This window comes from Lissotriton helveticus, chromosome 9 (assembly GCF_964261635.1).
Source record: "Lissotriton helveticus chromosome 9, aLisHel1.1, whole genome shotgun sequence".
In the NCBI taxonomy this organism is placed as follows: domain Eukaryota; kingdom Metazoa; phylum Chordata; class Amphibia; order Caudata; family Salamandridae; genus Lissotriton; species Lissotriton helveticus.
The window spans coordinates 1099406926-1099433770 of record NC_136070.1 but is presented as its reverse complement, the minus strand read 5'-3'; the positions used below and the strand labels follow the sequence as shown (position 1 = coordinate 1099433770).

Here is a 26845-nt window from a genome sequence, read left to right as displayed (position 1 = left end):
GATCTGAATCTTGGAGGGCTGATAATGCCACGGCACCCTTCACCCCGCTGCACCCACGGGCTCTGATAGCTGTTTTGTATTTTGTGAGTTAAGATCATGGATTCAGCACACTTAGTCTGTGCCCCTCATTCTTTGCTCAGTTATTGTGAAGTGAAAGTTGGGCCTTTGGCGCCCGTGCACTGTACAGCAAGTGGTACCAGATTGCTTTTCATCGGAAGAATTGTTTGGAGGGGGTAATCTGCGGGGAGTGTGAACTGCAATAACCCGCGAGGCCTAAGCATGCCTGAACGGACAGCAATGTCCTTCGGTATCAGCTGTGTGTGATAAGTCCCTTTTACTTTTCTCTCCGCCTTTTCGCGACCCTGCCCAGTTTGAAAATACAATAAACTCGGAAACTATTCTGAGGGCAAATTGAGGCCACTCCATTACAATTCACATTTTAAACACAGCAGGGACAAAACCGCTTCTCCGGTAACTGCAAAGAGCTTTCACTTTGCCAAAGTAAATCATCAGTGTAATTTATACGTGGCGTTGACACGTCATGTTTTGAGGTCATCCATCCGTCTCGATGAACAGACTGGAGTGATTTGTTGTGAAAGCTCATAATGCAAGTCATAAATACGCGACAGGGACGGATATATGGCGCCGTGCTTGGTCTGAAAAGAATTGCGCATGTAGCTGTACCTCTGGAATTCTCGTTTGTAACTGTACGACCGACGCTCTGAAGTAAACACTTCCGTGCAGAGGTACACACAGCCCACGGCTTTAGAACGCTGTTTTACGTACTTAAATGATTTGTAATTGTGATGGTCTAGTCTGGCGTGTTTGGCCTCAGTCACAGGTTTGACTGTAGGTAAGGTTCCCCGGCTTTTCACCTGAAAGTTTCCAAGTTCGATAAAGTGCGTGTCATTGAATTGAACATCTGCCCAGGGCCGTTTCTAGGTGTTGTGCCGCCCTAGGCGAGAATTGAAAAATGCCCCCCCCTCCCTTTTTCTACCATTACTCTCTCCCCCGTCTTCCAGGCTAGAAGAATAAATGCATTAGATATAAAAGAACTTGTATTAACTTTGCAAACATGTGTACACATTTGTATACTGTAACCACTGTCAGAAGTGCAGTCAGAGCTTACAACATTTACTTAGAGCACTCACCCTAAAAATAAAGGCTTTCAATTAAGGAACCATAAATACAAGTTGGCTGGGCCTCACTGTCCTCCATATATTGCAGTATTATACCTCTATGTTTACTTTGTACGCTTTTGTAACCTACACACATGTCAATTTTTCCTCCTGTAATGCACCGTTTGCTACCTATTGTATTTTGTTGGCTCATGATTTTCACTTTTGCCTCATTTATTGTAACGTTTCCTGTTGTCATTTGTTCACTTGTAATGTTCTCATGTATCAATTTCTGTTCCTATTGTGAAGCACTCTGACACCTACGGGTAAAGTCCAGGCCTGGTAAAGTCCGCCCTATACAAAAACGCATAAATAAAGTAAGGGGTCCTCTGCTCTTAAGTTCTGCACTGTGCACACAATTTTATGATGCATACATCTAGATCATAAAAGAAATATACAATATTATATGGTATATTCTCAGGCCGGGCCCTGTATATTCTGATAATTTAAACCCGGTGCAGATGGAGAAACCCGTACCAGCGCGGAGTACAGCACACTCTCTTCGTGCTTGTGCTTCCAGACCAGCCCCGCCCACGCCACCACCATCCAAACCGTCCTCACTCAGAGTCTCGTGCACAGGGCGTCACGGTCACCTCACCCCTCACAGTGCTGTCTGCCTGCCTGGCCTGCTACCCTACCACCAGCAGTGACTGGAAAAAACGTGACAGATGCTACTTTATGACACCACCAGAAGGCATCCAAAATTACATTATTGCTGCGAGAAAGGGAGCATACATGCGATAAAATGTAATTTTGCCTGCGGCCTCCGAAAGTCTTTGCACTATCTGCAACTGGAGATAAATCCTGCGCCTCGAGCACACTTAAAGTCACTGTTGCCCAGAAAGAATTCCAGCACTGACTATAAAAATATCCACTTTCCCTTCACCTACACATCTCCTTATTGCCACCTTGGAGCCCCTCCAGAGAAAAGATTTTTCAAAGCCAGGCCCAAATGACATTTCTGCGTTTGGTCAGTGATAAACATTATCATTATTACACATATTAAATTAACACATGATGATTCATTCATTTCACGCAAATGCATCCGATTAGGATCCGAAATATTTATATATTTTTATATTTATTTTCGCAGCCAGGCCCAGCGGCCTTCTGACTGACTCACCGGCGGTGCGTGCACTGTCTCTGATTGACTGCTCAAGTCACTCACGACCTGCTGTGTACGACGACACGACCACCACACGGCCAGGCCCAGGCCTCAGGCCTGACCACGGCTATGCTGTTTTGGCTCGAGAGAGCCTCGTGGTGCTGCTGTGCTGGGGAGAGCGGGCCGGCGGGAGACGGAGTTTGGACCGGAGACTCCGTGTGCCACTGGCACTGGCAGGTGGCAGCTGCAGACTAGTAATTAATTTATTATGGGCAAAGGGCCAGCCGACACACACAATCCGTCCCGTCCCCCGCGCACGCCGAGAGAGAACTGAAGGTGGCACTGGTGCGCCGTGCTGGCGTCACCGTCACTGGCCTGCGCTCCCTGGCCGAAGCACTGCTCGTGGATTGGCCAAGAATGTTCCCCAGGGCCGTCATTGGTAGCGCTATCCCAGCGCTACAAGATTGACGGCCCTGGGGACCCACTGAGGTCCCGCAGACCCGCACCCCGCTCTTCTACACACACACACGCCATAATAATCATTCTTATCTAGGGTGTGCGCCGCTCGGCTAACTAACCTGACGCAACACAACAACAACAAGCATCAGCAAATACAAACATCAGCAGGCCTGGTGGTGGCCAGAGGTGCGCTTTGGCTTCGCTTCACTTGCACAGTCAGTGCACTGAGTCCAGACTCCGACCACTGCATGATTACAACAAAATGCCGCCCTCAACATTTTGACGCCCTAGGCGGCCGCCTATTCCTGCCTAATGGCAGAAACGGCCCTGCATCTGCCCTTTGAGCACCAAGAGACTCTTCAGGGAGAACGTACGTTTAACAGGTGCATGCTATTGTTATCTTAATGGAATCAATGCTTTGCAGAATGTCTCCATTTTCTTTGTGATACCATACCAAATACCAGGTGTTTCCTGTAACTAATTAAGTAGAAGGTGATATTTGCCACCGAATTCAATAAACCGGATCTCTAGGAGCTAGACAATTTATTGATCAGTTTTGACAGTAATTGTTGTCATAAAACTCAAATTTAGTAGACCACAGTTTCGCCAACCCTTTTTTGAGCAGATTTTTTTTTCTCGCATTAACAGCAGGTACTTGATCGTATACACCTCCATTTTGGTCTAGAAACTTGACCGCGAGTCTAAAAGATTTCAACCACTTAGGTCTGGCGATACTCTTGGCCTCGTGAAGTGAAGAAATGAGTAAAGGGGGTGCCAACGCGTTTCAACCTTTGGGGGGGTGGGGGTGGGGGGGGCAGGAGGATTCTAGGAAGGTCTTCCTCTGGGCTAGGGAGTTGCATGTAGGACACTATTATGCGGGATGTCTCTCGGAGCTGGTCCAAATGTGCTTTCTCCGTCAGGTATTTCGAGTTACATCTTACTCGTGTTCTTTGTCTTCATAAACCGAGGGATTCAGTCTTCCTGTTCAGAGTGCTCTCACCTAGTCGCACTTCTAAGGCTGCTCCGGCAGTCGGGTCGCGGCTCTCTGTTTCCGTGTTTGTCAGTATCGCCAGACGTAACTGTTTTGAAAACATGGACAGACCAGGTTAGCCAATTCATGGTGGTTTAAACTCTTGAAAATTCCTTAAAGCGTGCTCTGACCTCATCACTTTTCTTAGGACCACTCATTGGATGATTATCGAGGATAAGCAGGTTTTTTTTTATGTCGATATATGTTTACAATGAAGTAGGACATTTCTGATTCATGTCAATTAGTGTAGATTTGTAAATAACCCTTTTTTATTTGTATGTTTGATTTTTATGGAACGTATTTATTGTATTACAGTACGCAAAATACATGTACATAAGTACTGAAATGAATACATGTGCATCAGATTCTCGAATCAAAAAATCAAAAGAAAAAATTGAGAAAAGATAAACAGCCAGATTCATGAAGCAAGAATCGTCTCGCAAAGGGCCAGATTCTGCGAATGGCCCTTTGCGAGGAATTGCATTTAAGGAATCTCTATTTGAGATTCCTTAAATGCAATTCATGAACCATTTTAGAATTGCGAATTCGCAATTTTTGGCCGCTATTTACCGCGAAGTCTGACTTCGCGGTAAATAGCGAAAACTTAGAAAAATGCACTTTGGACATGTGTGCGCGCAACACCAGTGTAAATCACCATTTCAGGGGTGCTACAGGGTGTCCTTTGGACACCCTGGCACCCTTGAAATCGCTTCCTTATTTGCGATTCGCTAATTGCGAATGGCAAATAAGGAATGACTCCCCATTCATTCTTATGGGCCTTTGGCCTATAGGAAGGAATGGGAAGTCATTCCTAATTTGTGATTAGCAATTAGCGAATCGCAAATAAGGAAGCAGTAGAAATCGCTATAAATTTTGCGATTTCTACATGCATCCCGTTTTGCGAGTCTTTAATAGTGATTCCTTAATAATTGCTATTAAGGACTCGCAAAAGAGAAGCATGATGAATCTGGGGGAAAGTAAATTACATTCATGAAACAATTCGCAGATGTTAATGTTCGCATTTGTGGAGTTATATATGGTTGTTGGTCTATCCACGACTATAAGTTGTTAAATGAAATCTAAATCATTTATTGAATATTTACGTAGGTAAAACATTTTAGGCCTACTTCCTATCATCTTAAAGAATTTATGGTCATAGAGGCATTATTTTCGTTCACCGCATAACAGATTCCAGCCTCTAGGGTCCTTAATTGAATCAGACCCCAGACTTTTGACAAATGGCTCTTATTCCAGTCATTTATGTGTAGGGAACAGGTCGCAGGTATTTTGAAGGTGTGTAAACAAAACATTGCATTACATGCAATCAGACACAGAATAAAAACTTGGACACATACACTGGTTTTTCTATAGCTCTTCTTCACTAAGTGTATTAGAGCGCTTTACATTACAACAGCAGTTACATATCACATGACATAATATGCATGCAGATGACATCAAGTTCATCAAAAAGAATAAAACAGGAGGAACGGGTTGGAGATTCTGTTGGTGGTGTGATATGTCAGAGGTGTCATATATCAAGTTCGTTTGCTGATTAAAATGTTATATGCTTTCTATATGCCAGAACCACAGATGTTTTAACTTAGGTGGAAAAATATCTTTATTTAGGAGTTTGGACGCCCATGTGGTATTCACAAAATGTAAAATTAAATCCATAAAGAAAGTTGTTCACACGTAAAATTACAGTAGTCTAGCATCATTTTGTATGGAAGAAAATCTGCTGACAGGGGCGGGTTGAGGCATGCCAGGGTCTGGATGTCTGCTTAAGTAGGTGAACACCCAAAAACCTGAATGTATGCTGTTCACAAAATTGGTGTAGTCATATTTCCACTCTGGATAGAATATGAAATTGACTCCAGTCAAGGGCCAGAATAAGTCACTGAGATGGGTGGATTTTGTGGGGGAGCATACCTAAATCGGCAGGAATATTGTTTCTACATGGAGGGGGAAAGTGCAAACCCACTTTAGCAGTGCCTTTATGCTTGCTTAAATGTACCCTAAGAAATAGATATACATGAGTACTTCTGGAAAGCTGTGATAGCTACAGCTCCCAAGGAGTACTCTGTGAATTCTCTGTGAACTACAAAAGGAATCTGAAATGTTCTTTATAGCCATGCTTAAGCCTATGGCTGTAAATGTCTTTTTTGTTTTTTCAGTTATTACAAAATCAGGCCTTAGGTTGAGGTATTATTCCTAAACGGGAAATGTATGCCAAAGATCGAGATTACTAAAATATCTAAAGTAGAGGTAGAGTATTTGGTCTCTCATTTTCGTGGGCTGATGAATGCTGTTTATAAATGGTTAACTCTGCATTGATCATTGCAATACAGAATAATGAAGTACACATGTCACACACCTAATAGTATTATATTTCTCTTGTATTTTATTCAGTGGTGCAACTTATGCATTGACCTGGTCTCATTCACCAGTGAAGTATTTAAAGGAGCGGTTTTCCAATCATTGGATGGAATCATAGTGTCTGCAAACTGTAAACTGCGAAAGATCTTCACCATGAAATTGAAGCCCCAGGATACTTCAGAAGAAGATGGTTTGTCCTATCTAATGTGCTACACATTTAATCAATTGTTTGGATGTACTATCTCGTATTAAATAGAGGATTGACTCATTTTTAATGCTAATGATCTAATGTAGAAAGCCCTTTGGCGGTAAAAATAAAACTCTTCACTTTGCAAAATCGTACAGTTTGCAACTGCACAGGATTTTTACAAAGTTCAAAAGCCCATTTACGAACTACAAACGTTTGTCAGCCTCATAAAAAGAGCTTTTGCAACCTTTTCCAAATTGCAGATAGAAGGGCCCCCTTCATATTTACGAGTTGCAAAGGATTGTGGCAATGGTTTGTGACCACAGTTATTGTCACAACCCATTGATCAGTTACCGACCACAAGTTCCAGTGGTAAATGATTTGCAAAGGAGAAGATGTCTAGGTGAAACAGCTTACTCTTTTGGAATCATGTCAGTTGCCTTAGGTGGAGAACCATGCCCAGCTCCCCCTTGATACCGTTCCGAATGAAAGCAGTATCAGTCCTTTAATGGACCTATACCTATTTTTTTTAAAAATGTCTAACGTTTGGCAGTGTAAATGGAAGGATGGAGGTCTGCTGTGCCTTGCAGGATTAGTGACACGCTGATTGTTCGTGAATAGGTGTTTGTGTGGTGCCTGTCAGCTCAGTACCTCGCTGTTGCAGTACAATTGACCTTAACTGTCTGTATATTGTGGTCAACTATATTAACTAGTTGACCTTTGTCTGGTTGAGGTGTGTAGGTAGCTAAAGTTGGCCATCTTTGTCCTGAAATTGTTATTGGTCTCAAATGTACTGTATATGTAACATGTGGTAATCTCTCTAGAAACAAGGACATGTGTTAAATGAACATTTAATGGTTCTTCAGTGAACCTATACAGTTGATAATGTGCTAAGAATCTATGATAGCACATAGTGTGAATAACCCACTGGTTCCACAGCTTGTATTTCAGACGATGAGTAGAAGACTTCATTGGTATGTGGTGAATCACTTCTAATGTAACCACCTAATTGTGGGAATCCCCATGCAGTCAGGTGGAAAGTAAGAGCAGAGAGTGCATTTTCTAAAATGTCCACTGTATCGATTTCTACCTTCTCTGTTTCCCCTTACCATTGTTTCTACCTACTTGCATATATCATATGTAACTGTTAAGCACTTAACAAACCTCAGTTCATCAAGGGGGCACCTTTTCTTGCACAGGATTGATTATAAAATACCACAAGATGGCCCCACTCAGTTTGTGTGTGCAACTTATTTTGTGTTCCAAGCTGTAGGGACCAGCGGTATGCTGGCCACCATTTCATGTTACTTCTAAATTATAGATATCTCTCCCAGTAGCCTTCCTAAAATCCAAACGCACTGCAAGCTTTTCAGAGAAAAGAAAAACTGTCAGGTTTCTCTCACCTTTCCCTGGTGAGCTATTCTCATATATACAAGAGCATTAGGAATCAGACGAAGGGCCTGATTATGACTTTGGCAGTCCTCCTGCGGAGCGTCGTGTCCTCACACCACCCTCTGGATTATAACTGTAATCCTTGATGGGCAGACGTGCTGTGGCGGTCCCATGGTTGTGTCTCTCTAAGGCGCATAGGGGAGCCTTAAAAAGGCACTGACGTGGGACCGCCGCAGTATGTTCCTGCACAGGAAGGAATTGACCAGGTCATGTATTCTTTCCCGTGCAGGAACTGGGGGTAAAAAAATTACAGGGGGGAACAACATGTGCCCCCCTGCATGCACCCCCATGCACAGAGTCACAAAGCTTTTTTGTCTCACTGCCTCCCTTTCATGGTGGTCTCACCACCATAAAAAGGATGGCAGTGAGGCAACTCGTAATATGCTCAGTGGTGCTGTAGCAGCACTTTCAGCATATTGCAGTCTCTGACTGCTGTGTAACTGCCGCGGAATACAGGATCCTAAGCGGTTGCAGCGGTCCTTTGTCTGTCCAAAGATGTAATACAGTGGGTGGTCGCCAGTCTGGCCGTCTACGGACCTCCACCGCGACGTAGCTGTAATCAGGCCCTACAAAGAATCCCGTATTTGCAAGTGTTGCAATAGAGCCCCACCCTGATCCCAGAAATAAGTACACACACAGGTACTGTTGGTATATACTATATGATTATTTGTCATACAATATTCTTGACATTGCGTGAACAAAATGTACTGTACATGTTATAAACTTTTCAACTGGTAATATATGCAAAAGGGCACATGCTGGATAAGCCTCAATTTCACACATCCTTTATTGATTAGTCTAATCCCTACCTAAGTTAACAGTTTAACACCATAGCTGTGTTACTTTATTTGTGTAAGCATGCCAAGTCAAGGAAAGTTTCCTTGCATACTGTTAGATTTGGGGATCTAGTTGGCAGAGGTAGGTACCTTTGTCCAAATAGGGACCCTTGCGTCTAGTCAGTGTAAGGAGGTACACTCCTAAAATAACTCCTGCTCACCCCCTTGGTAGCTTGGCGCGAGCAGACAGGCTCATATCAGAGGCAGTGTGTAAAGCTTTTTTGAACACATACAGTAACCCAGTGACAACACTACAGATGGACACCACACAGGTTGTAGTATAAAAATAAGTATTTTTATAGAGACTTAACACAAGACCACAAACAACAAAAATCCACAATATGGTACTTTAAAAATGGCAGAAACAGCTTAGGTCTCTTAAGATGTATAATGCGACACTTTGAGTCAATGTACCTTAGGATGCGTTAACCTATACAACAAAAGTGTTGCAGGGAAGGTGATGCATCGGTTCCTTACACGCAAGAACGGTGATGTGTCGGGTCCCTACTGATGCTTAGGGGATGCATTGGTTCTTCTCTGCAAGGGGAGGTGATGCGTCGGTTTCTTACTGCGCTTCCGTGGCGATGCGGACCGCAACGCTGTGATGCGATGAAGATCCGGTGCACTGAAACAAAGATGGCAGCTTCTCGTGGATGCGGCACTGTGCGTGCACGCCCGACCGCCATGCGGCAACTCAATGATTCTCCTGTGCCGCGACAGGCGCCGCGACACGCTTCCTGGTGATGCGGCGACGTCTGATGCAACGTCGATCTTCTTCTCCGGCAATGCTTGGCGCTTCGGCAACGATGCCACAGATTGCAGTGGAGACACCCTTTCCCAGCGATGCGATTGCTGCGGCTGCGACATGCTTCTCCGGTGATGCTGCGGCGTCTGGTGCGACGTCGATCCTCTTCTCCGGCAATGCGAGGCGCTTTCGCGTTGTGAAGCGACTGCAGCAGTTCGACGACACGCTTCTTCTTCGTGAGACAAGCAGTCCCTCAGTCCCTCAGAAAGCCAAACATAACTTCCGGCACTTTCAAAGAACTCTTGGGGAGCTGGTGGGTGAAGTCTGTTTTCCCTGAGACAACAGCAGGAGGCAAGCTCTTTCTCAAGCCCTTGGAGAACGATGAAAGTACACACAAAGTTCCTCTCTCCTTTCTTTGGCAGTCAGGCAGTCAGGCAACCACTACAGGCCAATCTCGCAAGCAGCACTTCAGCTCTGGGGGTAGTCTCTCATCATTCTCTCTGGTTCCTCTCCTCAGCAAAGGTTTCTTCTTGTTTCCCAAAAGTGATCTAAAGTTCTGGGGTCTGGGTCCCCTCTTTTATACATAATTTCTCTTTGTTCCCTGACTCCTTCTTTCCTTTCACAGTGCTGGGCAGGGACATCAGACGCAGCACAGGAGGTGGAGCCAGCATTGTGGAGGGAAGGCACAACCCTATTCAGGTCCCAGGTGCAACTCCTCCCTCCCATCTGCATGAAGATCTCTCTATTCTGCCCTGTGCTGACTCACCCTGTCTCCTGGAATCCCCCAGCCCCTGTCACTCAAACTCCAGACAAGGAATACACAACCTAGCAGAGGCAGGCTTGGACAGTTAGATAAGAAAATTCCTGCTTTTTAAAAGTGGTATTTTCAACTTTACTAAAAGATGCATTTTATCATTGTGAGTTCAGGCATACAAAACTCGAATTTCTACCTAGTTCCCTGAGTCAGTTAGGATTAAGATGTAATAATCAAACTACCCATTTTGGCCCATGGGGATCGGGTAGCCTTGCAATAGTGAAAAACGAAAATGGCTGTAATTCACTATTAGGACATGCCACACACATCAGGGCTTGTCCTACCTTTTACCTAGAATGCACCCTGCTCTTGGGCCTACCATAGGGGTGACTAATATGCAGAAAAGGGAAGGTTTAGGGACTGGCAGGTGGGTGCACTTGCCCAGTCAACATGGCCGTACCAGACTGCACACAGGCTCTGCAATGGCAGACCAGAGAAACACTTTAGAGGCTGCTTCTGTGGGTGGCACAACCAGTGCTGCAAGCCCACCAGCAGCATTTGGTTTACAAACCCTGGGCACACTCAGTGCACTGTACTAGGGTCTGACAAGTAAACCAAACCATCCAATCATGGAATCACTAATCCATACATCAATTTATCATAGGGAGCACTTGCACTGTGGCACTGGACAGCAGTGGCACAGTGCCCAAAGCATCTATAACCAGCAAAAACATATGAGGCAACAGCAAAAAATGGAAGGGAGACCCACGCCAAGGTGCCAGGTCTAACACATACCATATTGTGCCATTATGCCTGAAGTTGGAACTCTGTATTTCAGCATTCATCCAGCAACTTGTTCTTGTGCCTAACCCCACCTCAAACACCGATATTATATATATATTTCTTAAGCGGGGTGCTGAGTCATGAAGGTTGCAACAGGTTCTCAAACCCTATCTTAGGATCCACAAACCCTTTGGAAAAAAGGGCACAGCAAAATGGGGTTGGCTGCCTGTGGTAGGTTGGGTGCAGGACCCAGCCATAAGACAGGCCCTGTAGCTGACACCCTCTGCACAAAGCGGAACGCTACGTACAGTGATGTTGGCTGCCTGTGACCAACAGTGATTGCGTACAGCTGAAAGCTGTGTGTAGGGGGGTCCGCTACCGGCAATTGGTTGCCTACCCACTGTTCATGGGGAGTTCTGGAGAGGGCAAGGCCATGTACAGCAGTACAGCAGGGGTTCTCAGAGGGTTCAAGAAATTGTTAGATTTCAACATGCATAAAGTTAGCTGTGGGTTTACAACCCTTATGTCAAGGTCTACACCTCCCCCACCCCCCAAAAAACAGGGTTTGGAAAAATTGGTTAGGCTGCATGCACTGGATTAGGCATAGGAAACTGTTGCAAGTGGTACACAATCAAACAAAAGTCATTGAAAAAACAAAGGATAAAGTAAATGTATGGTTCGCTTTGGTTATAACATCTAAATGTAGGTTGAAATCTACACAACTGAAAAGGAGTTGTAGTTGCTAATTAAAACAAACAAAAAAATGCTTAAATCGATAGGCAGTCTATAACTAGCACAACAGATCTGGAAAATCATGACTCATACACCAATTGCAATACATGTGCTATGCTTGTGGCCAAAAATATTTTACCAATAAGAAAGAACACCTAAAAGCAATTAATGCATTGAGAAAACATATTGAAATCAATAAATAACGCTGCATTCATAGTTTCCTCTTTCACAGTGTCAAGTGCAACATGACAGTGGCGTAACAGGCCCCTGAAGCCCACGATATGGGGGTGGCCCCAGAGCTCTGCGCAAACCCCCTCTGGCACTGGTGGGCCCCTGACCTGAGAGCTTCAGACTGGGTCTGGAACGTGGGAGGCCGCCTGCAAGTACTTTGCAGGGGTGCCCATTCGAGTTCCGTTACGCCACTGCAACATGACACTTCAGAATGAAAAGGAGTACATTTCTTACATACCCAGTGATCCAGTACTCTATCTGGAAATCTGAGCATCAACAGTACAATATACTAAGTGGTTTCTTTGTGAGCTTTTTCTTATCAGATTGAAAACAATGTGCTTGCTGCTGACCATTGGATCCAAACTGCGCTTGATTGAGCTATTGCAGTGAAAGTGACCTACTCTTGTAAGTCTATTTCAACCCACTGTGGTACTCTCTGGAATTAGTAGAAGCAAAGAAGGAATGCAAAAACATGGAACAGTTTTGGAGAGGATGATGCCTAATAAAATGGTCGACCTCAAAGTGGGGAAACCAGGTTCGAGTCTCTGCAGGGACGCTCAACAGCCTGTGATTCTTGGCAAATCACTTAGGGCCCGATGTAGGTAGCCAAATACCGGTCGGTAACGGCCGAAATTCGTTAATTTTGTCCCTTACCGACCGGAATAAAAGTTTCGAGATGTATGTGGAAAAAAAGTGTCCGAATCGGTAAAAACCAGTCGGTAAAATACCGAATCGGTATTTCACGAATCGGAATATTCCGAATTCTTATTTACCGAGTCGGAAAATAAGAAATGGGTATTTTCCAAATCGGAATATACCGAATTCATATTTACCGTATCGGTAAATAAGAAATGGTAAAAATGGCATATTGAGATGTAGGAACCCCTAAAAATACAGAATACCATGAAAATCGGTATTTAAGAGTCGGTATTTACCATGGATTGAAAGCAGGTGGAAACCAGGTGCAGGATATAAAAGAAGGCCCCAAAATGCAACAGTGCAACCACAATGGCGGCGTTCTACATAATGACAAGGCGGCTACGGATACAGGCAGCAGGAGAGAGGGTCTGGCTAAGGGAGGAGCAGGTGTATAGGCAGAGGATCACCCTCTTCCAAATGACTGAAGCTGAGATCCTGCAAAGGTACAGACTACCTCCCAGAACCATCCTGGACTTGATCAGGGACCTCCACCCATATCTGGAACACCCAATCCCAAGAGCACACACCATCCCACCCCATGTGCAGGTGCTGTGCTGCCTACACCTTCTTGCTTCTGGGAGCTACCAGAATGTGATTGCTGTGGTAGGTGGGGTGTCCCAGAGCTGCCTTTCACGTTTTTTCAGGAAATTCCTGGACGCCATGATGCAGAGGATGGGACACTACATTGAGTTCCCTCACACACCTGCTGAACTAGCAAAGACCAAAACCGATTTCTACCAACTCGCACACTTCCCGCACATCATAGGCTGTATCGATGGTACGCACATCCCACTATGCCCACCTGCAGCAACAGAACACATTTATAGAAACCGGAAGTCTACGCATTCAATCAATGTGCAGGTGATCTGCAACGCTGCCAACATAATTACGGACATTGTTGCCAAATTTCTAGGGAGTACCCACGACTCCTACATCTTCCAGAATAGTGGGATGTACAGACGCCTTGTTGCTGGTGATTTTGGGGATGGATACCTGCTTGGTAAATAAGTGTGAGACACTCTGATAGTCAATGCAGAAGGAGCAATCATGAGTATGTGACTAATCATTATTTCATTTTCCACCCAGGTGACAGTGCATATGCCCTGCGTTCATTTGTCCTCACCCCCTACCTGAATCAATCCACCAGGAGTGAAAGGCATTACAACGTGGCACACAGAAGAACACGTTGCGTGGTGGAACGCACTTTTGGACTGCTTAAAAGCAGATTTAGGTGCCTACATAAGTACACGCCAATGATCTGTTGCAAGATTATTGCGACCTGCGCCATGCTACACAATCTTGCCACCAAGGAGGGCACAGAGGTAGAAATCACATATCATGAGGACATAGATGATGGGACAGAACAAGCCAATCACAATGCAGCAGGAGCAGCGCCAGCAACAGATGGGAGACTGAGATTAGCAGAAATCACCACCAGATATTTCTATTAGAGTGAGGAGACACAGGCATGTTTAGTTCCTGAAGCACTCAGTTTAATATGCACTAATGCACTTCACATATACCAGAACACATGAACCAAATAAAATCCACTTGTCCCACTGGGTGGCCAAAGTTCACATCACTGTGACCTGTCCTGTGTTCAGGATTATTTGTTGATGTTTGCGCTTACGCAATATGTTGTGGGAGCTACGGGGCAGGGGGTCAACTTGCTCAGTGGTGCCAGGGTCATCTGCATGGAGCCTGCTGCTCCGACGAACGTCCTGTACAGGCGTGCTGGATCCACTCCTGCTTGTGGACTCCTCCATGTCCCCGACAAACGTGTTACCAGCAGTGGCTATCTGCTGTGTCAGCAGTACCTCCATAGCAGAGGTCACTCTCCCCATGCCCCTGGAAAGTCACTGCAGCAGTGCACAATGTCAGTCTGCATGTTCACTGTCGGCGGCATAGCAGGGTGGTTGCAGTTGCCAGACGGTTGATGGACTTATTCAGCTGCTTGAGTTTGTGCCTATTCCAGCGCCTTTCTGTCTGGTCACTCTCCAGCATGTCACATAGGGAACCCATGCGCACACCCATTTCCCTCACCCCCTCTGCCATGGACTCCATTCCTTTTCCCATGGACTTCATTCCTAGGGCCATGGAGCATATCCCCCGATCAATGTTGGACATCCTGCTGTTCAAGATGCGCACCTGTCTGTGCACACCCATGATCCCTTTGGCCTGCATGCGCTGTATCTTCACCATAGTGGTTTCCAAACCAGCAAAGACCCCCTGCATATTCTGCCCCTCGTCTCGCTCACGTGCCCCACGACCACGGACACTTGCACGCACAGATCCTGATGACCCCTGTTGCCCTGCTTTGCCAGCCAGTGGTGGAGTGCTAGGTGTGTGAACCTCCACCTCTTCTTCATCAGAGCTTTCTAGGATCCTGAGTGGTGGAACATCCTGCCTCCTTGGCCTCACATGCACAGAAGACCCTGAGGTTGGTGTTTCCGGAGGCTGTGTCCCAAACAGCAGGGGTGCCAATGGCTGTGCTGTGGTGTCTTCCTCCAATGCTGTGGGTGCCTGCGCTGTGGAAGTGTCCTCAGGGACAGTGCTGGGTCCTGATGTGTCAGTAGGCTTCTCCCTCGCATCCGTTGCTGGTGCACTCGCCTCCCCTCCCTGCACTGCACTGCGCGATGACTCTCCTGTGGGCAGACATGGACAATGGTCACCTGTGTGTCTTCATTACACTCATTCCTATCACACAATTTCCTAAGCCTCAACTGCTTGTGTATGGGTAGTGTGGCATGGCATGCTGAATTCTGTGTTGGCTGCTTTGATGTATGTTCCTATGACTACGACTACCATGATGCATTGCTGGTGAGTACTGACATGTGTTCTGGATTGTGATTCAGTCACTCACATTGGGGAAGGGGCCAGGGAATGGGTGGGGATTCATGTCCATGCATCTTACCTTTCTTTCTTGCAGCTCTGGCAGAGCTGTCAGCATCCCCAATCCCGTGTATGCATTCCGACTCCATGGTGGATTCCACCAGCTGCTCAAGTTCAGTGAGGCTTGGTGCACGGCTCTTCCCTCCACCTGTGACTGGGGATTCTTTCCTCTGGGTTGCAATCTTCTTTTTGGTGGTGATCCTCAGATCATACCACCTTTTTTTGATGTCTTCAATTTCACGATGTGTGACCCCTAGGGCATTTACTTTGCTTTGCCCAGCCAGGTGTTTCTTTTGACAGACTCTGCTACTTGCAGGGACTGTCTCCCAAAAAGCTGGCTGTAACGCTGCACTACCTACTCCACCAGCACCTGGAGCTCAGTTGTGCTGAATTTCAGCTTCCTTTTTCTCTCACCACCATCCTTCTGGCCTTCCTGGGACTCCATGGTGATGCTCTGCTGGGCTCAGTGCAGCCTGCTCCTCTGTCTCCCCTCCAGCTCTCTCAACAGTTCTGTAGCTCTGCACCTACATGGGTGTGGCCACCTCCAGGTACTGGGGTGTGGTACTTGCATCTGATTGGTTGATTTCTCAGTTGCTTTGTTGTGGGGTGTGGTGGGTGTCCCTGATTGGTTCACTGGCTCACATGTCTTCTATTCGAATTTTCGAGATCGTATTTTACCGATTCGGTAAATACCGAATCGGTAATCTCCGATTCGGTATCTCCCATTCATTCCTAAGGGCCTGGAGGTTGCCGATTCGGAGATTCACGATTCCGTATTTCCCGAGTGTGGATTCCGATTGTTACAGATTTGGTATTTTTTACCATTTTTTTTGCTACATACGGTTTTCCGATTCATAAATACCGATTCGGTATGAATCGGTATTTATGAACCGGTAAAATAAAATTACCTACATCGGGCCCTTAATCTTCCCATGCCTAACAAAAAGAATGTTACAGTCTGTAGCGCAACTGGTGCTCATGTAAAGCGCTCTGATACCTTCCGGTCGAGTTCATGCTAAATAAAACTCCTCACAAAAAAGGAAGCATATTCCACTACTACTAAATGGAGGTATAGAGTAGTTTTTAAAACTTATATTAAAAAAAATCAAGGTGCATGGCCAAGATGGTGTCGGCATGAGACATGCCAATCGCTCCTCTGCCGCCCATACCACCATGTGCTGTTCCTAGCTGAGTTCCGGGACACACAGCTTTATACAGACTTGCCCCAGATGTTGCAGTAACTGCCGGGGTTCCCAGTGGGGGAGTTGTCTTCTGCCCTGGAGGTGCTCTGACCGTGGTGCGGCGGCCCAAATGGCCAACCCCGAACCAGCAGGGTGGCGGCTGCCTGCGCCTGACGGGTCGCCGATTGCATTATACTGCCTCTCTCCAGAACGCTGACTGCCTGGTGTTGTGCGGGCATAGAGAAATCCCCTGAGCCTTGCAAGGGGGCTTGTGCTGGTACCAGGAAGATTCCCACCAATGCATGATAGCCCGTTGGGACGCCCCTAGGAGCTACAAGATGGCGGTCATCAGTGCCTAAGACTGACCTTCCTCGCTGTACAGCATCACACTGTAGCGGCTGCTGGCTTGTAGTGAAGCGGAGAGAGTGGGCACCACTAAAGCTGGGTGGTCCAGACCAGTTATGCGCCACCCACGCTGATCCCTGGATGGTACGGCTGTCATGGGGCCTCAGACATGAGGCTGTGGGCTCAACAGTGCAAGAGGAAGGCTTGCCACTGCAGCGTGACCTGGTAGGCTCCAGCACATCCCTTGGAGCGAGGCCTGCACCACCAGGCCTGATGTGCTGAAGTTGACCTTTGAGGAGTGAGCGGCAGGAGGCTGGCACTGTGCCATGGCCCCCCTGCACGGACAGGCCTGTTTGCTGATCTGCCAAGGAGGCGAGAAGCCTCCCTTGCCGGAGGAGTTGCACCAACAACCATCAGTGTCCCGCTCTGCCCTGCCCATTCTGGATCTAGCTTGGTACTGAAGGCGTAGTGAGTATGGGGCCCGGCTGGGTGGTGCTGTGCGAAATGGGCTACTTTTGCTTAAAATTGACTCGTTGAGTCCTTGTTGGTGCACCGTGCGTCCAGACTCCCCCGAGACCTCAATAGACTTCAACTCTTACACCAGATTGCCTATTGGAAGCAAAGACAGAGCCCTGTTGTCTTTTGCCCACTGCGGTTATTGCTTGCAAGTGCTTCTGGAGCTCTGAGGCCCGGACAGGGGTGCTCCAAGTAGGGCCTCCTGCATTGAGGGAATGGTCTCGCAGTCCAGATCTGTCTCAACTTCGCCATGTCAGCACCAAAAAGCAAACATTAACACTCAGTGCAAGACATGCTCTCCCGCTCTACCCCAGCTGCTTCCAGGGATCCTACACTGGGTTTGTAACGGCCCCAACAGACGGGCACGGAGGGGGATCCCGACCAGGAGCAGGCGTTGGTGACCCACTACTTTTTGGCCTCCTTTTTTGACTCCCTCAAGGCAGATATCTAGGACCTCAAAAGGGACCTCTCACAAGAGCTGCAAGGCGTGAAACAGGACCTTCGCTCTGTGGGTGAGAGGGTATCCTCTCCGGAGGAAAACAAAATTGCTAGGAGCAAGGAGGTTAAGATGCGGAGGCAAGATGATATCCGTCTGCCTGAACAACAGGCCGACTTCTGGGCACATATGGGGGACCTGGAGAAAAGATCCCCCCGCAATAACTTTCACGGGGGTCCCGGTAGGCATTGAGGGCTCCGACATGCAATCTATGTCCGAGCACTGTTCTGCTCTGTCCTGTACTAACAACACCTCTCTACAGTTTGACAGGGTGCACCAGATCGGTCCCCTGGAGGCCACAACGCCAAGCCCCCAGACATCCTGGGGTGTGTACATGACTTCCAGACCAAAAAAGATATCATGAAAAAGGCCAGGGCACACACCCTATCCACTTTCGTGGACATCAAATAGGGATCTCCAGGACATTTCAGTGCTCACCCTCCAGTGCCTTAGGGACTTCACGCTGATCACTGAATTCCTGAGCTCCAAAGAGGATTTCTGCCAATGGGATCATCCCATCAGACTGGTTTTTCGCAGGGAGGACCAACTGTTCCAACCCAAGACATTGGGAGAGGCTCGCTGCAACTTAGCTCTACCTGGTGACTCTCCTGCCCGCTCGATGCCTGGGTCCCCTCAGGACTGCCCCGCGTACTTCACTTTGGATAAAGGCTGGCAAACATGAGAAACATCTACACACTTGGGATCAAATGGGATATGTCAGAGCCAGGAAGTACTGATCCCTAGAAGAATTACAATTCACACAAAAGTACGACTGGCTAGGTCTTAGGGGGGAGAAAAAGGAAAGCTACTGAAGGACGAGTGTTCTGTGGAGACCTATAAGGGGGGATATCCCTCAGGACAAGAACCCTCACTCACTGTTAGGTGACATGCTTCATCATTTGGGTTCCTTCCTCACACTGTAGTGTGGGCAGGGGAGGAGCTGACGTGTTTTCTCCGAAGATGAGTGTAGGAAGGGGGTGAATAAGAGGCAAAGTGCATAAAAGGGTGAGAGGTGTGATATACAAATGTCTGTCTGAGTCCACTCAAACTTTATTAAGTGGTCACAGCTACTTAGTTAAAATGCAAGACGGGTAGGGATTCAACAGATATATCCTAATACATTAGGTGAACATGTTTCTGCCAACAGGCATTCGTCAGGACCTAAATATCCAGTCACTCTGCAAAAAGGTGATAAAAGTGAAATAGAGAAGGTATTCAAGCCACCACTGGATCTGTGTGGCCCGATGTTCAACATTCAGCTTCCTTTTAGAGGGCAACGTGAAACTGTTGGGAAAAGGTCATGTTAATGCTATCAGACCTCTTTACACAATATTACAGACTATAAACCACCCGTGTTCCATATTGTTGCTTATATTTGTCCTTACTTATTGTGCAAAAAAGCCACATGCACACTCCATGATCATTGACCATCTCGTGGTGCCCAGCTGTAAGTGCACACAGCATAACATTTTGTAAAAGTTTTGTATATATCTAACTTTGTATACAAAAGATATGGCAAATATTGCAGTCCTTATCAAGTGATCAATTAGGATGTCTCAGTCCAGCCTTAAGGTTATGTGAGGCCAGGCAGGTACAAAAGCCTATTATCATGAAGCCCTCTGTACAAAGCTCCATTCTGTCAGTACTTAGCCTGACCTCCATGGTGTCTCCAAAACGTGCCACACGTCAATCAGCCCCTGGAGATCTCACCGATTTAAGACTCAAGGCCCAGCCTGAGAGAGGTGTCTGATGGGGTTCAGCACCCTTCTCTGGTCCAAGTCCAGCTCATGCAGCCCATTACAGGCACTGGTGTCGCATATCATCACCAGGGTGTGCCCGCAGTAGCTAGTGTTGCACTCCATGTACACGCTGTCTGTTGGTGAAGAGTGATACCTTACATGGGAGTGAAACACCCACACTCGCGACCCCAGGGGAACAAAAGCGTAGCCCCTCTGCTGGACGGGAGATAAATGCATGAGAAGAGTGTCCCAAACAGTGCATCGAGCTGAGTGGACCCTGGAATGCGGTCCCACTCAGAGAACAAATGAGTTCCCTGTGGGGCACTTGCGGAATGGAGGAGAGATGTGTTCAAGGTCCTCCTTCCCTGCTAAGTGGCTGGTGAGGGAGAGAGGAGGGGTGCTCCCGAAATGGAGCATCCGCCTGAAACCAGTGAGTCTGTGAGGGTGGTGGGCGGTACGCGCTTGTGATCAGGCTAAAGAGGAACCCCGAAGCGTGGGACTTAAGATCCCACTTACTTGTTAATCCTGGAGTCGTCCCTGCATCTGGGAAGCGGCCAGACTCAAGAATCCCATTTAACAACAGGGAAAAATTAGCAGAGATGGTTTCTGAAACCAGATGAAGTACCTGCAGATAGAATGGGTCCGCGGGAGCTCCTGATTTAGTAGTTTTAAGTAGAGTAGCAACCTTCTCTACAATGAGAGTAAGGAAAGTGCTTAGTACTAAGAGGGAGTCAGTTAATATATTCCCCATGACTTCCTTATCTTTTACAGTCCTTGAGGACAAAATTGTTATGACCATTATTGTCTTAAAATCCAGAAATATTTGATTACCTCTGTAAAAAAGAAGTCCGCTATTTCATCACAAAGCTTTTGGTTGGTGGTAACCACCTTTATCCAGTATTAGGGGTGTCTTTCATAGATTCACATGCCTGAATCAGATTTTCTACCGCACGTTGTGCTAGGGAGTCTCCAGCCTGAGCTCTTCTCAGGATTCCTTATAACTCATCTACTTCCTTTGAAAAGTGAATCTTCATTCTACAATCTTCAAGGACTACTTCAGTAACACTTTGAGGCAGTAAGTGTTTGCTTTCCACTGCTTTCTTCGATGTCTGAATCCCAGAAGAAAGCCCTTTTCAGGGCCTGCTCTTCATGTGGGAAGAAAAGGCTCCATGTGGATGATAAGCATACCTTATGCTTATATTGCCTTTATCCGGACCACGTCCCTGCAGACTGCAAAATATGTAGGTCTTTCCCTAGGAAGACCGTGAGAGACAGGGAAGGCCGCCTTCTCATCTGGCTCGACAGACTCAAGGACAGAGACACTCTGGAATCTTCCGAAGGTAGTGTCTCTAAAACATCAGCAGTCTCTCAAAAGAGGCCAAGGGTAACTTCCCCTGGCCCCTCAGACACCCCTCCTAGGAAGACAGCCAAGAAGTCTTCAGAGGCAAGATCTACGACATCTTCTGTGTCTGTTAAGGATACTCAGACTTTTAAAAAGCCTGCTCAGGCCTCTAGCAGACCTCAGAGGACTACCTCAGTGACTACCACGGTCTCGACGACGTCAGCGTTGTCTCTTTCACCGTCGACGATAACATCTCCATCATCGTCATCGACAGGTAGGCCTATTTCCTCCATTTTACTGCTGAAATCGTCGACGACAAAGACCGTGTCGACGTCGAAAACTACTCCGTCGACGAAAACTACGCCGTCGACGAAGATAACGACGACGGCGTCGACGACGAACGCACCACCGACAGCCCCGACGACGACAGCGTCGACGAGGGCATCGACGACGAAGACGTCGACGACAAAAACGTCGACGAGACCGACATCGACGACGGGCTCGCCGTCGACGAGTGCTCCGACGACGCCCCGGTCGTCGACGACCAAATTGCCGTCTACGGAGATTCCGTCGACGAGGACCCTACCGTCGACGAAGGACTCCTCGTCGTCGACGATGTTAAAGACGTCGACGGAGGACTCGTCGTCGTCGTCGACGAAGTTAAAGCTGCCGTCGACGGAGGACTCGTCGTCGACGAAGACACTTCCGGACACATGGAAGAAAACCAAGCTCGTAGAGGTGCCATCCCTCACGCTACCACCGTCGGCGACGCCTTCGACAGCCTCCACCTCCAGTCCTGCGTTGGGCAAGTCTGCTAAGCCGCATATTACGCCGGAGACCACGTCTCCAAGCAAAGTGGAGCTGCACCCACCTAACGAAATCTTCCAGAGTGAAGAATCAGAGGAGGATGACCACCTGGGCCCCGCTACTTCCATCTCGGACCTACATGTCAAGTGCCAAAGCACTGACGAGGAGGTAGAGGAATACTCCTACCAGGAGCACTCCGTCCACACTAAAGTCACCACGGAGGTTACCCCCATGGTCTGCCTCCCTGCTGCTCTGGTGAACGACCTGAAATTCCTTGTACAGGATTACAAACAACGTTTCCCGGACGCTGACAGTAGAGATCAGCCACCTATCGTTCCTAACCCAGCGGCAGCCCCAAAACCGTCTCGACCTCCCCCTCAGGCCCACCATGAAAAGATTCAACCTCAGGAGGTAGTGTCGTCTGACGAGGATGAGGAGGAGGAAGAATTGGAGGAAGGAGAGGTCCAGGAGGCCCACTCTTCCCATGATGAGGAGGATGAATATGTGGCGTCCTCACCAGCATCGCCCCAACCGCGCCATATTTTGCAGTCTGCAGGGACGTGGTCCGGATAAAGGCAATATAAGCATAAGGTATGCTTATCATCCACATGGAGCCTTTTCTTCCCACATGAAGAGCAGGCCCTGAAAAGGGCTTTCTTCTGGGATTCAGACATCGAAGAAAGCAGTGGAAAGCAAACACTTACTGCCTCAAAGTGTTACTGAAGTAGTCCTTGAAGATTGTAGAATGAAGATTCACTTTTCAAAGGAAGTAGATGAGTTATAAGGAATCCTGAGAAGAGCTCAGGCTGGAGACTCCCTAGCACAACGTGCGGTAGAAAATCTGATTCAGGCATGTGAATCTATGAAAGACACCAATACTGGATAACTGCTGTTACAGGTAAGTAACGCAGTTCTTCTATTGCCAAAGGAGGATAATAATTTAACTGTATTAAAAAGGTCCTTAGTGGGGTTTTCAGCTGCTCTGATTTTGTCTGTAAAAATGTTGTTTTAGTTGCCTGTATTAGTGTTTTATACTCTTTTATCATATTTTTGTATTTGATTTTTTCGTCAGGGCAATACTTGCTCCTCCAGAGTTGTTCTTGGTGCCTGCATTTCCTTCTAAATTCTCGGAGCTCTTGAGAATACCAAGGTGCCAAAGGCGTGGGCTGATGCTTTGGCCTTATTAGGGCTCGGTCCTAGCGTCCCACTGCGTCAGCAGTGGGCGTGGCCTAAGAGTCCTTTTCTGAGGGCTCCCGAAAATGTACCTTACGAATTCCAGGCTGCTCGTGCATTTTCGTTTTTTTTTTGGCCAGCTGCATTGCAATTGGCCTTCGCATGCGTGTGCTTTTGGAACAGAGCACACAATAGGCCATAGGCGGTCGAGTAGCTCTGCCTATGGCCTATTGGTGTCTGTTACGCGCACCAGAAGGCCATATGTTTTGAATTATCGCGGCTTGACGGCCGTGTTAATTCAAAACATATGCCTGCCGTGGCGCGCGCACGTACCACTGCAAGCTTTTTTTTGTTGTTTTTTTTACAATTGGATCACTTTCTCGATCCGTTGAAGTGCCGCTTGTTATTATTATCATGTGTGATTGACATAAACTCGGTTTTCTTTTGTACTGAAGTGTGTTTTTTATTGACGGGTATTTGTGTGGAGTTTGACTGTGCCTCTCGGCCTATACACATGTATTTCGAACACCCCCCCAGCTTTTGTTAATAGTGCCTCAGTATATAAATGCAGTGAACCTTTCTTCGGTGCCTGAAAAGAGTGGTCTTTGTGCTGGGCAGAAGCCCTTCACATGTCCGTTCTGAGGGGCGCAGGTGGTAATACTTGTGAACGTGACAAGCCCCCCCCGCGCTTCCTGAGCTATCACACCCCCACATATATACTTTCATCAAAAAAAATCTCCCCCGAATCTTGAATAACAAATACTGAGTCTCCCTTTTGCGTCCTACGTTGCACATTTTTTTATGCACATTAAAATGCAGCCATTTAATATTCTGGAGTCTGTCTGCGTGGTTTATACAGGGTGCACACGCTGCAGTGTCCTCCAATCCCTGCAGTGTGAGCGTGTACGTGCGTGCGGGCGTGCGGCCTGTTGAACCAGCCCCTGTATGAGACCATCTCAGTGCCATCCTCGCTGCGGCCGCAGCTACCCACCCCTGCCACGCTTTGCCCGGCCCGAAGAAGCCCGAGCGGGGAGTGTGCGTGGGGGAAGATGGTGCCAGGCCCTCTGCTGACCGGTTGCTGTCCCTGTTCATCCTCCCGGAGGACGGCGTACTGGAACGGTTGTGTCAGGGGTGTTGGAAGAACGTGAGCATCAAACGTGTTTTATCTGAAGTGTGAAATTCCCCGACATTTTACAGTGTTTGTAGTGTTCTTTGAATAGAATAAATGGTGATTTTTCCTAATTTGTGATTTGTTGTCTGTTGCTCTCCAGCCTAGTTGGGGATGAAAAGGAAAGCGCCGTATTGTTTCGAATAGGAGAGCGGCAGGCTGCAGGACGGTGTCTTCAGCGCTGACATTACACCGCTCCTGATGGACTCTCCTTTTCACGGTGATAAATGTTAATGCGTTCTGCAGTTCAGGGTGCATTTGGATGACAGCCGGAGCTCTTGTATATGCCACGTGTTTTTACGGTACTCCTCCTAAGTTGGAAATTACAAATATGTTAACATATCTCGGAGTTCCGGGCAATTGGGCGCTTCTTTTATTTTTAATGTGTTTAATTAGCGTGGGTTATGTTTGAGAATTCCATGGCTGTCTTTGTAAACTCCTACCAGAGTGTAGAGTGTAGAGTGTAGAGTGCAGAGTGCAGAGTGTAGAGTGCAGAGTGCAGAGTGCAGAGTGCAGAGTGCAGAGTGCAGAGTGCAGAGTGCAGAGTGTGAGTGAGTGTAGAGTGCAGAGTGTGAGTGCGGAGTGCAGAGTGCAGAGTGTGAGTGCAGAGTGCAGAGTGAGTGCAGAGTGAGAGTGAGTGCAGAGTGAGTGCAGGTGCAGAGTGCAGAGTGAGTGCAGGTGCAGAGTGAGTGCAGACTGAGTGCAGAGTGAGTGCAGGTGCAGAGTGCACGTGCAGAGTGAGTGCAGAGTGAGTGCAGGTGCAGAGTGCACGTGCAGAGTGAGTGCAGGTGCAGAGTGAGTGCAGACTGAGTGCAGAGTGAGTGCAGGTGCAGAGTGAGTGCAGACTGAGTGCAGAGTGAGTGCAGGTGCAGAGTGAGTGCAGACTGAGTGCAGAGTGAGTGCAGGTGCAGAGTGAGTGCAGACTGAGTGCAGAGTGAGTGCAGGTGCAGAGTGAGTGCAGAGTGAGTGAGAGTGAGTGCAGATGCAGAGTCGGTGAGAGTGAGAGCAGAGTGAGAGCAGAGTGAGAGTGAGTGCAGAGTGAGTGCAGAGTGAGTGAGTGCAGATGCAGAGTCGGTGAGAGTGAGAGCAGAGTGAGAGCAGAGTGAGAGTGAGTGCAGAGTGAGAGTGAGTGAAAGTGAGTGCAGAGTGAGAGTGAGTACAGAGTTCAGAGTGAGTTCAGAGTGAGTGCAGAGTGAGTGCAGGTGCAGAGTGCACGTGCAGAGTGAGTGCAGAGTGAGTGCAGGTGCAGAGTGCACGTGCAGAGTGAGTGCAGGTGCAGAGTGCACGTGCAGAGTGAGTGCAGGTGCAGAGTGAATGCAGAGTGAGTGCAGAGTGAGTGCAGGTGCAGAGTGAGTGCAGAGTGAGTGTGAGTGCAGAGTGCAGAGTGAGTGCAGAGTGAATGTGAGTGCAGAGTGAGTGCAGGTGCAGAGTGAGTGCAGGTGCAGAGTGAGTGCGAGTGCAGAGTGAGTGTGACTGCAGAGTGAGTGTGACTGCAGAGTGACTGCAGATTGAGTGTGACTGCAGAGTGACTGCAGAGTGACAGTGACTGCAGTGTGTGAGTGTGCAGGGTGAACAGTGTGTGAGTGTGCAGGGTGAACAGTGTGTGAGTGTGCAGGGTGAACAGTGTGAGTGTGCAGGGTGAGCAGTGTGTGAGTGTGTAGGAGCAGTGTGTGAGTGTGCAGGGTACGGACACTCGAACTAAGTCCACCACACACACATACATAAGACCACACACATAAGACCACACACACACCGCACACACACTCACCACACACACCCCACATACACACCACACACACACACCACTCTCTCACCACCACACACTCCCCACCACACACTCCCCACCACACACTCCCCACCACACACTCACCACCACACACTCACCACCACACACTCCCCACCACACACTCACCACCACACACTCACCACCACACACTCACCACCACACACGCAACCACACACACGCAACCACACACACACCACCAGCCGTCAGTGCACGCTTTCACCAGGCACAAACACCACCAGCCATCAGTGCACGCTTTCACAGGGCACAAACACCACCAGCTGTCAGTGCAGGCTTCCACCAGGCGCACTCACCACCATCCATCAGTGCACGCTTTCACCAGGCACACACACACCAACAGCCATATGTGCACGCTTTTACCAGACACACATACCACCAGCCATCAGTGCACGCTTCCACCAGGCACACACACCTCCAGCCGGCAGTGCACGCTTCCACCAGGCACACACACCACCAGCCATCAGTGAACAATTTCTACAGGCACACACACCAACAGCCATCAGAGCACACATCAATTGTTAACGCATCCACAATAAACTATTGTAGCAATCGCAGTATGGTGCACTTTACTTTTAAACATATTCATCTAAAGCGCAGCATGCCACCATTGCTACAATTCCAATCCAACCCACATATTTCCACTACACACCACAGGCATACACTCCATAACACATGGCGAAAAGACATTGCCATTTACAATGCCATTACCTCTAACTCAAATAAATACGAGACCTATTGCATTTCTAATGCTTGTTTTTTAAAGGCGCTAGTTGGGAGACTGCTGCACCAACCTAAGTGTCATACATGGTGGCAGC

At 47.7% G+C, this 26845-nt stretch overlaps 1 protein-coding gene across 3 annotated transcripts in view; it reads left to right on the top strand.

Annotated features, from left to right (window-relative positions):
• Window positions 1-26845, top strand: part of CFAP20DC (CFAP20 domain containing) — a 1807766-nt gene that overhangs the window by 467720 nt on the left and 1313201 nt on the right. For all 3 annotated transcript variants that reach the window (XM_078661515.1, XM_078661514.1, XM_078661516.1), the window contains exon 6: window positions 6182-6338. In XM_078661515.1, the coding sequence (XP_078517641.1) occupies window positions 6182-6338 (157 nt within the window). The remainder of the gene's footprint in view (window positions 1-6181; window positions 6339-26845) is intronic.